Source organism: Triturus cristatus, chromosome 8 (assembly GCF_964204655.1).
Source record: "Triturus cristatus chromosome 8, aTriCri1.1, whole genome shotgun sequence".
NCBI lineage: Eukaryota > Metazoa > Chordata > Amphibia > Caudata > Salamandridae > Triturus > Triturus cristatus.
In genome coordinates, this window is record NC_140591.1 from 1,542,764,654 (window position 1) to 1,542,782,108 (window position 17,455).

The window sequence follows — 17,455 nt, forward strand, 5'->3', positions numbered from 1 at the left end:
GTTGGCAGCTATGTCCCTTAAGCCACATCTTCTCCCAAAGGATGCCATAGCTCCCTAGCCTCGACCTCCGCTTCACATTTTGTGATTACTGATAAATCATTTGATTTTTCTGCTTTTAAACACTAGCATTGGCAAAGGCAGTATGTTTCGCTCCAACGACTTCAATAGTTTTTAGGTCTCGGTTACACAGCACAGGCATAGCTCGACTAGACAGTGCATCCGTAGTTTTGAAGACACTTGTTGTGTCCTACTATTTGAAAACGTCAGCATTGCACTCATTTTCTTTGATGCTATTAGTCAAGGCATGCGGGCGTTATGCCCTCTTTTTGTGTTTGGTCCTCCCATAAAACATGAACCAAGTAAATGTCTCCTCACTGATCCCTGTTTGTGCAGCTATTTTTTCTTTGATTTGAAGCACTCAATAGGAGTATTTGTGTGTTCAGGCCATCTCCCTTGTACACACAAACACATACCACTAAAATGCATGCATGTGTACATAAACTAATGCATTTCTTAAAATGTTAAAACACAAACTACTCTTGGTTAATTTTTTTTTTTTCGCACAATCCGATGGTAATGGAATTGGAGTGCTTGCTCCGTCCTCTGTCTTGCTATAGCGTGAACACGAACCGGTTGTATTGGAGCTCTTTAAGTGCTCACCAGTTACATTCCACATTGACATTCATTTTTTTCGCTGATCCTGCTTCAATTAAGATATTTTTGTTACCCCTTCATTGTTGCTTCCTCCCGCCCCCTCCTGTTGTTTCTTGCTCATCTCCCCATCCCATTGTGCTTGATACGTCCCCCACTACCTCCCTCGTCTCTTCTGCTTTTATCGATCTGAAAGAGACACATTATTGATAGATTCCTTACCTTAGAATTACCTCCAGGTGTCAGATTGGATCCGGAAAGTTTTCGTCAGCAGTACCCCTGTGTGTCGGAAGGTGGCGTTGTGCGACTCCGCGTCCATTGTAGGCATCGTGATTGCTGGGATGACGTCGCGGTAGCTACTTAGACTCAGCCCTCACGCGCTGACGTCCGTTCTTTCTTCTTCCGCGCCAGCAAGCGCAGATCTGGAGAGAGCGGTATCCCCAGTCAATTTTTGGCTGAGTTTTTTTGGGACTTTTTGTCTTTGACTCCTGGTGTATAGGGATGCCCGGTTTCAAGTCTTGCGAGGCTGGTACCCGCACTGCGAGTGTCTCTACTCCCTGGGGCGCGACCACGACCCCACGTTGTGCCCCGACTGCCGGGCCATAGCTCCGAAAACTTTGCGGGAGGGGTCCTGAAAGTTTCTTGAGGTCCGGGAGTCTGCTCCGCGCCGTTCAAGGTCCCGGTCCCGTGGGAGGTCGCGGAGCTGCCACCATCGTTCGACTAAGTCTTCGCACTCAGGGTCAGGTAAGACGAAGCACAAGCAGTCGAAGAAGCGACGTCGCTCTTCGCCTAGCCTATCACGCGACACAGCTGAGGGTGCAGGTGGTGCCACCCCCGTGGCTCCGGCAGAGCCTACACAGTTGCCAATGGCCTACCCGCCCTTCCCGGGTCCGTCGGTGACTCCGGCCCAGCTGCAGGAATTTCTGTCAGCCATGTCCCGCCTCTTTAGTCTGTCGGGCCCCGCCGGCGCGCCTTCAGGCCCCGCGGGTCCGACTGGGGGTCCTTGCCCTTCTTCATTGATGGCTCTGGCCCGACATCGTTGACGGCTCTAGCCTCGGCGCCACGAGACCCCCATGGATCCCAGCCGATGTCGGTTGACCTTGTATGACCTCCACCGACATAAACGTCTACGGCACCACCACCACCGCCGGCTGGTCCCCTGGCCGACGTCGTCCCCAGCTTCCACCACGACATGGAGATGGTGCCGAACCGGTGTCGATTGACGCCGATTCCGATGAGGAATTTCTATCCCTTTCTCCATCCTCCTTCCTCTTCCACCCCCCCCCCCCCACCCCACCCCTGCCCAGCAGGTTACGGAGGACTGGGAGGGGACTGAAGACCTTCTCGCAGCTCAATGCGAGTTAGACCGGGACTTGGCAGAGGAATTGGAGGGCGCAGGTGATCTGCATTTCTCACCAGAACCTGGCACACTGTCTCCTTCTACCGTGGCTACGGAGGAGGGTGGTACTTATTCAGTGGTGTTGCGTAGGGCGGCAGAGGCTCTCCACCTCGAGCTTCCTTCAGTGGCCATCAGGACTAACCTCCTGACAGAAATTCTTCGTCCGGCAGCTTCCTCTGCGGAGCCGCTGATGCCTTTTAATGCACTTTCAGACGTTCTTTTGGGCACCTGGTCCAGGCCCAATACAGGGGCTCCTGTTGATAGGAATGTGGCGCAACGCCCAGCCCTAGGCAACATAATTTTTCTTTCCCAAAACCCTACCCCTGAGAGCTTGGTTGTCCAAGCCTCTGCATCCCCGAGCGCCTTCGGATAGGGAATCCAAGAAACGGGAGCAGTTTGGGAAAAAGATTTTCTCTTCAGCCAGTTCAGGGTTGCGGTCTGTGAACACCGCATGCCTCTTGGGCCGTTATGGGATACAGTGGCGCAAGTGCTGCCTCAGTGTCCAGTGGAGGACTGGACAATGCTCTCCCAAGCTATTGCTGAGGGGAGAGATGCAGCCAAGTTCACGATTCGTTGTGGCCTTGACACCGCCGACTCGCTGGGCAGAGCGATTTCCACGACAGTGGCGCTACGCTGTTACGCATAGCTGAGGACGACTGGATTTTTAGGGGATGTCCAGTACACTCTGATGGACATGCCTTTTGATGGCACTCTCCTTTTTGGTGACCAAGCGGATAGTGCGTTGGAGCGCTTTAAGGACTCGCGGGCCACGGCCAAGTCCTTGGGCCTTTCGGCCACGCGCACTCCTTCGGCTTCTCCTTTCGTGGCCAAGGAAGGAGCGCCCAAACACGTTCGTTTCGGAGCCACAGGCCTGCGCAGCAGCAGTCTCAGCACAGCCGTGGATGTGGAACCCGCCGAGGGAGGTCACGGGGCCAGCAGGCGGGTCAGTGTACCACCACACCTGCCACCACTGCCTCCAAACCTTCCTAGTCCGGAGTTTCAGGCCCAGCAGACACGAGTTGTCTTTACAGATAGTCCGAAGGGGCTACTCCCTCCCCTTCGAGACTACTCCTCCAGCCATGCCACCTCAGTTCCACCGCATGTCGGGACATCACTTGACACTTCTCCAGCAGGAAGTTACGGCCCTCTTGGCCAAGGGAGCCATCAAGCATGTTCCGAAGCCAGAAGTAAGTCGTGGTTGTTATTCCCACTACTTCCTGGTTCCAAGAAGGACAAGGGCCTCCGTCCTATCTTAGACCTTTGGAACGTCAATCGCTTCCTCCGGAAGGAGAAGTTCAAGATGCTCACACTTGCTCAGGTCTTGTCTGCCCTAGACCCGCAAGACTGGATGGTAGTGTTGGACTTGCAGGACGCTTCCTTTCATATCCCCGTCCTGCCGGCCCACTGGTGTTACCTCCGGTTAACGGTAGGCCACGAGCACTTTCAGTTCACCGTGCTCCCTTTTTGGCCTTACCAGCGCCCCTCGGGTGTTCACGAAAGTGATGGCGGTGGTCGCAGCTCATCTGCGCAGATCAGGGGTTTCAGTCTTCCTTTATCTCGACGACTGATTGTTGAAGGCGGGCTCGCCCCAGACAGTCGTCTCCCACCTCCAGACTACGGCCGAGCGCCTGCATTTGCTGAGGTTCTGCATCAACGTGCCGAAGTTGCACCAGATTGCCTCTCAGAAGCTCCTCTTCATCGGAGCGGTTCTGGACACGGCGCAGTTTTGGGTTTATCCTCCCGAACAGTGACTCCGGGACATTCGGGCTATGATTCTGATCCTTCGTCCCTTGTCCTGGGTTTCCATCAGGATGACCTTGAGGCTGCTGGGCCTTATGGCCTCCTGCATCCTGCTGACCAATCATGCCAGATGGCAAATGCTGGCTTTGCAATGGGACCTGAAGTGGCAATGGGTGCATCATCAGGGGAACCTGTCAGAGTACGTCCAGATCTCGGAGGGCACTGCACGACAGTTGCAGTGGTGGCTCATGAACCAGCATTGGGTCAGTGGCAGATCCCTCTCCCTTCCCCAACCGGAGCATACAGTGGTGACGGATGCGTCCCTCCTGGGATGGGGAGGCCACATGGGAGAGGTGGAGATCAGAGGCCTCTGGTCTCCGGCGTAGTCCAGGCTCCATGTCAACCTTCTGGAGCTCCGGGCGATCCTACTTGCACTGAAGGCATTCCTTCCCTCTGTCAAGGGGGAGAGTAGTGCAGGTGTTCACAGACCACCCCACCGCCATGTGGTACTGCAACAAACAAGCAAGGTGGGGTGGGGTGGAGTGAGTTCGTGGACCCTCTGTCAGGAGGCTCTGCGTCTCTGGACATGGCTGGAACATCAAGGCATTTCCTTGGTGGTTCAACACTTGGCAGGTTCTTTGAATGCCAGGGCGGACGAACTCAGCCGCAGGTGCATGATGGATCACGAATGGCATCTTCACTCGGAGGTGGCGCAAGGTCACTTTCAACAGTGAGGAGAGCCTTGGTTAGATCTATTCGCCACCGATGAGAATGCGCAATGTCATCAGTTCTGCGCGTTAGAATTTCCAAGGCGGCCCTCGCTCAGCAACGCTTTTCGGTGTGAGTGGAGTTGCTGTCTATTGTATGCCTTTCCGCCTATATCACTTCTACCCAGAGTGCTGAAGAAGATCAGGCGCGACCGAGCCCAAGTCATTCTTGTGGCTCCGGACTGGGCTAGAAGAGTTTGGTATCCCGAGCTACTCAGTATGACTGTGGATCCCCTGATCCGACTGCCTCTTCGGAAGGATCTTCTGTCACCGCAGCAGGGGACGGTCCTCCACCCGAACCTGTCCAGCCTCCACCTCCTCGCGTGGAGTTTGAGCGGCGACAGTTGATTCTTTTTTACTTGCCTCCTGAAGTCTGTGATGTCATTCTGGCAGCCAGGCGTCCCTCCACTAAATCGGTATATGCCTGCAGGTGGAACACATTTGTGGCATGGTGCACAGCAAGGGCTGTGGATCCTCTTTCTGTCCCTCTTTCAGAAGTCCTTTTATTCCTTCTCTCTTTGGCCCAGCAGGGCTCTGCTCTGGGCACTATTAAGGGCTACCTTTCTGCAATTTCAACCTTTCTCAGGATCCCTTGATCTGCCCTCTTTTCAAGTCCCCTGTTGTAAATAGATTCCTCGAAGGCATTACTCACCTTTTCCCTCCTATTCCGTTTGTGATGCTGTAATGGGACTTAAATCTGGTTCTTACTTATTTGATGTGCGCTCCTTTTGAGCCGCTTCACAACTGTTCTCTTAGTTTACTGACTTTCAAAACTGCTTTCCTGGTGGCCATCACCTCCGCTAGGTGCGTGAGTGAGCTCCAGGCTCTTTCCTGTAAACCTCCTTTTCTAGCATCCGGATAAGGTTGTGCTTCGCACTCGTCCTTCCTTCTTGCCAAAGGTTGTTTCCACATCGGGCAAACTATCACATTGCCCACTTTCTTTCCATCTCCGCATCCTTCCAGAGAGGAAGAGAGGCTCCACCGTCTGGACCCAAAACGTGCGCTCTCATTCTACCTGAATCACACACAACAGTTCCGGGTGGATGACCAGCTCTTTGTTGGCTACGTAGGCGCCAAGAAATGCCGGGCTGTACACAAGAGGACTATCTCCCGCTGGGTTGTCTTGTGTATAAAAGCGTGTTATTCTCTGGCTAAAAAGGAACGTCCGGTGGGGTTGTGCGCCCATTCTACCAGGGCGACCGCAGCTACTACTGCTTTGGGACGTGGTGTACCCCTGCAAGACATCTGTCAAGCAGCCACGTGGGCCTCGCTGCACTTTTACTAAGCATTATTGCCTTGACAGACCAGTTCGGAGAGACGGCTTCTTTGGTCGTTCCGTTCTCCGTGACTTTCTGGTGTGATCTTGGTTCGCAGACCCACCACCAGGGTTGGTATTGCTGGGGTATCTATTCTAAGGTAAGGAATCTATCACTAACGTGTCTCTTTCAGATACACAAGTTACTTACCTTCGGTAACGAGATATCTGTAATGGACATTAGTTAGTGATAGATTCCTTACCGCCCCACCCATTCTCCTCGTTCTGCGAACTGATTTCTAGGGTTTAAGGTCATCCCTTTCAGGGCCCTAGTTTCAGCCGCGTTATAAGTAAACTGGAAGAAATTCACCATTTATCCCTGGAGTCCAGACCCCCCCCCCCCCCCCCCCCCTCCCCCTTTCACGAGAGGTACACGTAGGAGACAGCAAACTCCATCGGAGCTGCCAGGCTCCATGCTACTTTATAAACACTCTAAGACACAACACAGCTGACCTATATGAAGGCAACCACCGTAAGGCACTGACAGGCATTGGGGCCTTGTTGGGTTTTTCGGAAGACCCTACCTCTGGCCCCAGTCAGTAGAATAGATGATTATAGTGCCTCAGCTCCTGTACCACTTTGCCAACATACCGATCATTCCTCCCAGCTCCTCTTTCCGGCTCCGATTCCCTGCTCATCTCCCTCATCTGGGTTAATGGCTGACGAAGAGTAGCCCTCACAAAAATGCAGCTACCAATCGACCAAGGGGGACTAGGGGCTCCATCCTTCGAGGGGTATTTCCTGGTGGCACAACTCCAGTGGCTACCCTGCTGGATAGCTGTGCTCCATCTGGAGGAAACCATCTCAGGAGCCGGACCTCTGCAGAAACCGGCACTGCGCTGCTTACTTCTACCAGGGACTCGACATACCCTATACAGGTAACAATAGCCCGCACATGTATGCTGTGGATCCATTGTATGTCTCAAGGGGCTCCACTTTACACTCCCCTGCTACCTCTGACCAGTCTACATCGGGGTAGAGAATACTACACAGCACAAACTATGCAGACCTGGACAGACCCCTTGCTCCTCAAGATGGAGTCCCTGTTTCCGGATGGCCAACTTCTCCCATTTGCTCGTCTGGCATAGGAAAGTGGTCTCCCATGAGGGCAATTTCTCCTTCACAGACAAATCCTCTCCGACTGCTGCAAACTTTGAGAGAGCCGCGCAACACATCCAGTGCTTCACACAGTGCTGCACAAGGGCCCCTAACGCCACTTAATTACTTGACTATACAAAGCCATACACAAACTTACGGCCACATCACTTAATCCACTGAGACACAAGTGGGAGGAGGAGTTTGAGCGGCCACTACACGACAAAGAAAGGGAGCAGGCCCTGGAGTATCCAAAGAAAGTCTCCAGTAACTCACAATTCAAAAACATTTAATTCTTCATCCTACACCGTGCATACGTAACACCAGCACGTCTCCAGAGATACTATCCCGAAACAGTTTTTAAGCCCACTCTGTAAAGCCCCCAATGCAACATTTCAGCACATATTCTGGAACTGCCCTACCCTGAAACCATATTGATGCACGATCCAAAACACACTACGGGACCACCACCCCATTTGGGGCAAAATAAGTCACACCACAATACCAACAGCCCACATCTGCCAAGCAGCTTGCATCCGAGCTAGCATGTACTTATATTTCTTGGAACTACGCATGTAATCTATGTTGAATGATAACATGTGATGAACTTGTATTGTAAAAAGAAAACAATAAAATGGTTCACTAAAAATGAAAAATTACTGGTGTATGGTCTATTTCTTGTGTTTGACCATTGCTGTTGTGGAAAGCCTGCAATCTTGGAAGCGTTGTTCAGTATCCGTCCACATGAACAGGTGTAGCTCCTTCTTCTTACTTCCCCCTGGTTCTATTCCATTCTCCACATGGTAATTTTGAGCCATCCAACGACAGGACCAGAAAATGCTTCTTAAGGCTGTTTAACAGTGTTGCCTGGAGTATGAACCCGGTTCAATACTCTATTGAAGAGTAAACCATTGTGGTATTATCCAAATCAATGACCAAGTTTGATAGGGATTGAAATCATTCTCAATTAGCGAGTGAACTTTTTGACAGCCCCCCCCCACTCCCCCTCCTCATTTGGAGGTTACAAGCAGGTAAATTTGCTTTGTGGATTGACATGTTTGTGTTTTTGCAATGTGATGTGCTTGGTTGCAGGCTTCTTTAGTATGCATAACTCCTTAAAATCTAACTGTGTGTGTATTTTCACATTTAAGCAGTTTATTTCTCAAACTCTTCCCCTTAATAATTTCTAAATTCCAACATGCTTTCGTATAGTAAACTGTTTTCTCAGACTGGTTGGTTTTTGCACAGTGTGCTCCTTGAATATCACTTCTGCTGTTGTGTGCACTGCAATACAGTTTGCTATTGTTTGTAGATGGTGTTTGGGAGCTAAGCTTTCATCAAAGTATGCTGGGGAGCACAATCCTCCTTTATTGACCCCCTTGGTTTTTTTTCCTTCTCTTTCAGGTGTCAAAGATTGCTGCTTATGCCTATAGCGCACTGTCACAGATTCGGGTGGATGCGAAAGAAGACTTGGTTGTACAGTTTGGGATCCCATGAGATCTTGTTGCTTTTTCGCTCTTTCTTTCTCACTATCTTTTTTTTTTTTTTTTTTTCCTTTCCAGTTTCTCGCTCAGTCTTTCTATTTCTACAATGGCATCTTGCCACTAGGGAATATGTACAGATATCAGAATTTACTACGAATCAAATAGGCAACCACTCGTTGCCAAGTACCTACTGAGTCACATCTACCAGCACCTACCAGGTGCTTCCCGTTCCAATTTTTGGAATGTGAAAGTCAAAAGACAACGGTCTGCTTGTACAGGTTGCTTTCACATGGTACCTCCAGCATGCTTCAAATCCAGGGCTTCAGCTGATTTAGACCTTTTCAAAGAGGCTTATACTGCCTTGATATAATGGTTTGACTTTCTTTCTGGCGAATCACATATTTAATAGAGAATTCTCCAACGTTGTGGTCTAAAAATAAATAGTTCAGTGTACTGTCCCTTCTGATTACCGCTCCCCCCCACCCATCAAACACACAAACTCACCTATAATTGTAAAATATTTATTTATTTTGTGAATGAAAAGTGTACCACTGGATCTTCTACACCTAACAAGAACTTGAAGTGGCACCGGTGGTAATAAGTCTGCAGCCCACATTATGTCTCTTGTTAGCTGTATCTGGATTTCTCCACTCTGAACAAAAAGGTGCTAAAAAAGAAAAAAAAACTTCACAAGGCTTTTTTGACAATATGATCTATTAAGTCCTTGTTGAATCTCTCGAATATGGGTTTCTAGGTACAACCATCACTTCTTTATTGTGTTTAAAAAGTTGAAACCATTCTAAAAAAAATCCCTTTGTTCATCGTTGTCAGAGGATAGATTGATGGTATTCCTTTTGCGTGCTATTTATCTTAAAATCACTACCTTTAGTAATCATTCTGGAGGGATGTAAACTGAAATATTTTGTTCTGGTTAGATATGTGAGAGTTCTTTTAAAACCAGGGGTTTGACCCTCTGGACTTTTAAGGCCTGCCTACTCGATTTGGCCTAGCATGGTTAAGAAAGACAAAAGAAACACCAACAAGCCCAGTCTATTTAGATCAGTAACTTGAACCTTTGCTTCAGAAGTGATTTTTGTTCATGTTCCTTGTTGACCCCCAAGGGCTGCTATTTGGAACTCCTGCCTTAGATTAGTTTCCAAGAATTTATATTTTATCAAGTGGATTAACATTTCAGCTCCTGGTAAGCACCATACCTTTGCACCTGCAATTTACCCATAAACGGTCAAAGAAATATTATGGCTTGGAAACAGATTATTGTTATTGTTTATTTTGTTTTTTAACCGAGCACCGCCAATAATTGTGACTAGCGTGTGTATGTGAGAATCGAAATTGTCAGAAAGTTTGTACTTTCTAACACACCTCTTTTTTACATTTCGAATGGTTGGATTGTTTTCTGTCACAGTATATAAATATATTCATCAATACTTTGTCTTTATTCTTTTCCTGGTTTTGATGCACTTACACAAGACTTGTTGTCCACAGCTATGAACTGCAGTGCCGATTCAGCAGCGGCATGCTTCATTGAAATAATGTGCCTAATGTAGATACACAAAGGTATTGTTAGAAATGGGGTTTCTGGTTGGCTAGGGTATGCACCTAAACCAAGCAGAACCCACCACTCTAGTAAGGGTTAAGGAGTCACACACCCAAGATAATCCCTGCTCACCCCCTTGGTAGCTTTGATCAAGCTATCAGGCTCATCCCAGAGGCAATGTGTAAAGCGTTTGCACAAAACACACACACATCATTGACACAAAAGAGACTTTATGCAATAGTATATAAAAATGCATATCTGTATTGTATATATACCAAAACAGGAACCAATGATCACTTTGACAACCAGACAATTGCCATAACATCACAGTTAGAACAATAAGATAAAGACTTATATGTTGCACACTTCACATAAACACCATCACTGCACAAACAAATGCAACTCCTGAAATAATACTAGTTGTCCTGACGCTGCAAGGCAAAAACATCATAAATCGGTATAAAATGCAGCTGTTAGGTTACTGGGAAAAAACACATGATTCACCAGGTAGCACCATCAGTACTAGTTAATACCATAAACACATCAGCAACAGTAACACCATACAGACCAGAAACCCTGTATTCCTTATAGCTGGGTTACAGCAGTAATGCTTGTGAGACTGGTTGCAAAAGAACAGATGGCTTGTTGATGTAACGCCTAGTTCGCAGGAGCACCTGCGTGCCTACTACCAAAGATACTGTAATGTTTTTTAATTCCCATAACTAATGAAGGTGGGGGCCTTCGAGGGCTCACCCTGTTTTGTGACAAGCGACAAATGGCCAAAGGTGTAACCTTCCAGGTGAGAGGGGGGGTGGGGGGGACGGGTTGGGGGCACCAACTGTAGCAATTAGCGGGGAGACCGCGCCGGGTCACCCACATGCAAACTGAACTAGGCAGCTGCTCGTGAATGTGCTGAGCAGCTTCCCCTTGCTGATCCCCGTAGCCTTTCTTCTGCCCCCAGCGCCAACAACTCTGCTGTACCAGGCATGCTGCTTTCTCCTTAGTGGGCAACGGCATCGAGCATGCGTGGCTTCTTTCTGGCCTGCGGTGCGAGTCTGGTGAGCGCACCGACTTGCAAGCATCTTCCAGCATTTTCTTGGTCAGCAGCTCCTTTCCAGGAATCAAACTCCATTTCAGCACGTGGCGGAAGTCTCACTATCCCAGCAAGCTTTGCTGTTGCCAGGATGGCCTGCAGCCCCCTGGGCGGGTTCACGTGACTTGAGGTTTTCTCCTACACCGGGGAAAGCTCGGGACAGCCCTAATCAACGCCGGAGTTCTTGTGCCGGCTTCCCTCTCACAGCTTTCCAGCAAGCACAAGCCACACACTGGCCTTCAAATCAAGAGAGCACTCAACTTGCGCTATCGGTGACTATGGAATGAAGGAATAAATCGCTCACCATGTGCTTTCTCTTCTAAGGCCAAAATGAAGCGCTCTCCACAGTCTTCTTGGGGACAAAATCTGATCACCAAATGGAACATTTCCGTGCGCTAGGCAAGTGCAAGGAGGAGTCCTGAACCCTTCACAAGAACAGGGTGAGGGGATAAAAGCCTCGGTAGCACACTGGAGGCACTAAAGCAGGAATGTAGGCAGCAAGCCAGTACACAGAGTCCCCGTCGGTAGACAGGCAGTCCTTCTTGCAGCCCAACAGGCCACAGTTCCGCGCAACAGACAAAGGAGTACAATGGCAGTTCCTTCTGGAAAGGTGGAGTCTGTAGAATCAGCAGCGATTGGTTACAAGTCCCACACAGTGTCTAAAATCATGGGGTCTGAGCCCCTGTACTTATTCTCAAAATGTCTTTGATGTGGAGGTAACTTCAAAAGAACTTTAGAAGTGAACCAAACCCCCATTCAATCCCAGGTCTGGCTTCAGACTTCAGTAGGGGGGTAAACAAGCCCTTTGTGTAAGGGCAGTGTCCAGCCTTCACAAATGTAAGTGTGCCCCACCTCCCTCTCTCCCAGCCCAGGAAGACCATTCAGTATGCAGGTGAATACAGATGCAACACGGTTACACACAACCCTTCCTGTGTGATGGCTGTCTGGAAAGTATGCACAAAGCCCAACTGTCACTGTACCCTAGATGTGGATTGGAGTCAGGCTGCAAAGCACAAAGAGTCATAAGCACATTGGAATTCCCACTTTCTAAAAGTGGCATTTCTACCATAGTAATAAAAAATTCCGCTTACACCAATAAGCAGGATTTATCACCACTATCCCAAACACACCAAACATGGCAAAGCTACTCTTTTCAGACCAGAAATTACCACTAAAAAAATATATCAGAGAATTCCCAATGCAAACCTATGAGAGCAGCAGGCCTCACAGCAGTGAGAAACCAAATAGGCTGTTTACCACTATCAGGACATGCCACACAATAAAGGCACATGTCCTACCTTTCACCTATACAGCACCCTGCCCATAGGGCTACCTAGGGCTTATCTTATTGGTAACCTACATGTGGTAAAAGGGGAGTTTCAGAATTGACTAGTAACTTCATATGCCAAGTCCATGTGGCAGTAAACTGCGCACGCATGCCCTGTAAAGGATTGCAATGGGGTTTGACAGGCTACTTCTGTGGGTGGCGCAAGCAGCGCTACCGGCCTATTAGTAGCATTTAATTTACAGGCCTTGGGTGTATGGGATAGCACATACAAGGGACTTGCAGGTAAATTAAATGTGCCAAACAGGTGTGGACCAATCATACCGAATTTAAAGGAGAGAGCACATGCACTTTAGCACTGAATAGCATAGATAAAGTGTCCAGAGTCAACCAAACCAGGTAAAAAAAATACAGGAGGAAGGCAAAATGTTTGTGAATAACCCTGCAAAAAAGGCCAGGTCTAACAGGTGTAAATATAGAAGACACAGTCTACTAATCTGCATCTTCTACACAATTTGATGTCTTTCCAAGTTCCTTCAATCCTAAGAACTACAAAACTAAGCAACACAAAATGACTACTGTATGTGTCAATCGAAATGTATTACCCATTGGGTAATTTGGGCTATCATGGTGGTTATCAGCCCACTTTCCATCAAAACTCATGCAATGATTGCTGATTACTGGTTAAATACCCTTCATTCAATCTATACTGAAAAACATCACTGAAATGACACTGTAGGCCACAAAAGGGGCACCACTGATTATGCCTTCTTAAAATGTGGGTGCCCTTAATGTGAATAATTAGCATGTACGAATTTTAGCTTGTGTGGGTCAGACTGTCACTTATGCCAACTCTACTGTTTTTTTGGGGTGCTTGGGTCACTGCAGTCATGAGGTGAGACCATTTGGGCTCATTGAGTCTACTGATATTTTTGGCCTCATATTCCATCCTGTGCCACCTTAGCCTCAGATTAGAGGGCAGTGAGGCCAGCTGCTGTGTTTTAGTCTGTGTTCACTGGCCTCTCCACATCTCCTCTGCTTGGTCTTATTTTACCTATCAATAGTGCAGCATTTGGGGGACTGGCCCAGAGGGAAGCCCTAGCCGTCCCTATTTCTCCCATTCACAAGCACTCCTTCCTTATCTAGCACGAATCTCTGCTAGATAAATATCCCATGCATTATTCCACCCTCTTGCAATAAGCTAAGGAACTGTTTCTCTTTTTTTTCTTTATATATATATATATAACATTTTGCTCCTGAGCATGAATTTGGACGGAATCACTACAATGTCTTTCATAAAGCCACAATGCCATACTATGCAACCATAATTTGCATCCTTTTTTATCTGCCGTGGGATCGGAGGTGTGTCGAGAGAAAGTCGAGGGAGGAGGACAAAGTTGAACAAAAACATTGAAATTACATTGAGGTATCAAATGGGTATCGGTTCATGAGATGACAAACAATGGGGGATTGAGGATTCAGGTTTTTGAAGGGGTTTATGACGTGCTTGTAGAATATATTTCAGGAAGAATTGTGGGGGAGAGAAACACGCAGATTCTTATATTGAAGAAGATTCCACTTATAATTTTGAGGCACACCAATCAATTCCTGGAAGGACTTACAAAAGACTTTAGACCTTATGTTTGCAGTGCCTCAAAGTAAAAGACATCCAGAGTAATAAAAAAAAGGCATTCAGGTCTACCCTTGAAGCTTCTGCTACAAAAAAAAAAAAGAAAGCTTGCATAAAGAGAACCCCTTGATGTAAACACGTGGGGTTGACAAATCCATCCTTGTGGGCAAAGGAAGAGGTGATCAGAAAAGAATTGCTGAAAGGTATCGACTCAAGTTTAGAGGGCGATCAAGTTTGAAAGGTGAGAAAGAGATCCTCTCATTTGAAAGATCAACATAATGCCTCGAAAGCTGAGGTGCCAACAAACTGTTCTGAGGTGCTCAAGGCTGAAAAGAAAGAGCCCACAACACAGATCTGCAGCTTCACAACCAAGAAAATGTCAGAAAAGGAATCCATTGCTAGATATTACCTATACATTTAGGAATCAAAAGGCCAAGAGATAACACTGAAGCAATTAAAAAAATGAAAATAGAAGGGCCCCAGTCATACCAGAGGAAATGGAGGAACAGGAAGATACAGGTATGAAAGACAATACACAGAGCAGGATGTCAAGTTATTGGACCCGGATACCTCAATCAAGAGTAAGAGAAATATGGCAGATTGGGTAGATACCCCACAAAGCCATCCTCGCCCAATCAGATTGCCTTTTGTCAAGGGTTGATTAAAAGAGCAGTCAACACTTCTGGAGTCCAAATAGAGGTGAGAAGAATAAACTTAATGTTTCTTACTTGTGTCCTTTTAAAGAAGAAATTATCAACCTACCACACTCCAGAAGAATAGGCAGCAGCTGGTCTGATTATTACACCGCTTAAATAGGAAAAAATACAAATCCCCTTCTCAGGATCCTCAGTAATTTAAGACCTATGTGAAACCTGATTAGCTTTTAGTGACTACAGCAAGGAAGAGGGAGCAGTGGCCGACTACTCAAAACTATCCTAGACAGAGGCTAAAGCGTTGGGTAGGAAAATGGAGAGAGCAGTGGTGCATAGCAAATTCAAACGTACTATTGAATAGGTATGCACATCAGTAGTGGGCGACAAGTTGATGAAACACCTACAGGAAGAGTATCATAAGAGGCCAAAATCACTAGGGAAGGAAGAAAAAACTATTTACGAAACTCCCTTTAAATCTGCTTTAGATTCAACAGATACGGCTAAAAGATGACAAAAGGTACAGTTTTATGTAGACCCAGAGAGCTGCCCGTTTCAGGCTTTAAAGCGGCGGTAAGGGACAATATAGTTAACATGCTCTTCAATGAAAATCACCTATTTGGTCCAGAAGTAGACCTAGATAAAATGAAGAAAGTCAATGAAATTAGTAATGTAATAGGGTCATTACAGAGAAGAGGAACCTTGAATAGAGTCTCAGCAGAGAGGACAGGTCAAGGAAGGACCTTGTGCAACACAGTCCCAGAGACAGCCTTCTGGAGAACGTTCTCCACCACCTAACCAGCCCACACATAATTTCAGAGGTGGAGTAAAAAAAGCAGAAGTCGGACATGTGTAGGTGTTACATTGAATTCCAAAGGACTCTCATCTTGTCTCTACAGCATTCATCATCAGTAGGAGGCCGAATGACCTAATACCTTTTCTACAACATCGGACAAGTGATTGCTAAACGTGATAAAATGGATATTGCACCGAATTACTAAAGACACCAACCACAAAAAATTCAAAGAGACAAAACGTACAATACAGATCAAATAGAGGTTCTACAACAAGAGGTTCAGCGCCTCCTAATAAAGAATGCGACCGAGGAAGTTCGACTCAGAGTTGGAGAGAGACAGACCGAAGTATACTCTGTTTACTGCCTGATTCTCAAGCAGGGTCTGACCTGAAGACGGTTTTGGACTTGTGGGTCATAAATACGTTAGGCAAGAAGCAGAGGTTCCACATGACAGGCTTTCAAGATGTGATGGCCCTTATTTGAGGAGAAGGTTTATCACATCCGAATACTTTCGGCACACTAGAGATCTCTCAAATGTTTGATAAACCAAAACAAGTTTCATTGCCAGTTAAAAACATTACCTTTTGGCATAGCATCTGCCCAAGTGTGTTTACCGATACCATGGCCATTGTAGCAGCTTATATAAGTTGACATGCCATCAATGTTTACGCTAACTTGTGCAACTGGCTGGTAAAGATGAATGCATTCCGACAGGGCCAGATGAATATCCAGACAGTGGGGGATCTTGTATACCTGTTGGATTTTGATGTTTTCGTAAAGAAATCATCGCCCTTCATCAGTAAATATGATGGTTTATTGGGGCAGAACTCCATACAGAAATGACAATTGACTTCCGCATACAAAAGAAGCAGGCGGCGTTGAAAATGCAGATTCGTTTTAGTAGATGCGTCGGTTCCTCACTTTGGGAACTGTAATAAGACAGTTTGCAATAAGACCTCAGGTACTCCTTTGATTCCAAATGCACATAAATCAATTCAGTAGTGGTTAAACAAGCAGTGGAAGTGGGAAGAGCGAATCGTCATTACAAGCAAAGTGCAGACAAAAGTGAAATGGTGGGTCATTATCAATACGACAAGGGAAAGACATTTCAGAACACCAGTCCCGAAAGCTATCCTTGGAAAACATAATATACATCACACTTGGCCTGGGCCATACATATAGGCAGACTGAATTTTAGGACGTATTGGTCTTCACAGGAAGCACTAACCTAAATTACCAACAAAAGGAAACCACTTTTCTATCTCTGAATGCTTTCTAGCTCTGAAGTCGGATGTATAACAAGATATTGCATGTTTGGTTAGCCAATACAGTAGGTGGCCACACTTTCCTATAGATGTTAGTGCTGAATCTTCGAGATTGCCAGAAACATTTTCATTGTCTGAAGCCAATAACAGGGTGTGGGCAACATACTTTAGAAATGGGCAAAAGCCACTAGTGAAATACGGTCCCTAGTTTTTTGCATCCAGGCACTACCTTTCTCGGTCACGTGAAAGGCACTGTTGATAAGCTGGTGCAGAAAATTTGCCTACACAGTTCCATTAACACCTCTTATTCCAACAATGATGGAGAAATTCATAGCACTGAGCAGAAGTTTCAGTCTAGTGACACCAAGACCACAAAACATTACATCTTGCAGCTTGGCTTCTGAAGACATTCGCCTTTACATTCTAGAGAAGTGTGTGAGCCTCAAAGTCCTGTAACAAGAAAGTGTTATGCACCAAAATGAAGAAGATAACTTGGTGTTCCCCAAACAACTCCTAACATCAGTTAACTAGTAAATCTGTCTTGGGGTGTAAACTCCGTCTTGCCTCTCTGAAGGTACACTTAAACAACATACCTATAGTCTAGCATTTCCTAGAGGGAGCCAAAAAAAAGATTGTGCCCTCTACGAGCTGCTCAGCCAGTGTAGTGGAATCGAAATCTGCTTTTGATAGGACCCATAATGGCATCTTTTGAACCTATGCCTAAACTTCT

General features: G+C 46.9%; 1 protein-coding gene across 1 annotated transcript in view; it reads left to right on the forward strand.

The window, feature by feature from the left end:
* LAMTOR1 (late endosomal/lysosomal adaptor, MAPK and MTOR activator 1) overlaps positions 1–9,896 on the forward strand; it is a 156,901-nt gene extending 147,005 nt beyond the window's left edge. Inside the window, exon 5 of the mRNA XM_085623415.1 lies at positions 8,372–9,896. Within this exon, the coding sequence (XP_085479541.1) occupies positions 8,372–8,464 (93 nt within the window). The 3' untranslated portion in view covers positions 8,465–9,896. The remainder of the gene's footprint in view (positions 1–8,371) is intronic.
* The last annotated feature ends 7,559 nt before the right edge of the window (positions 9,897–17,455 follow it).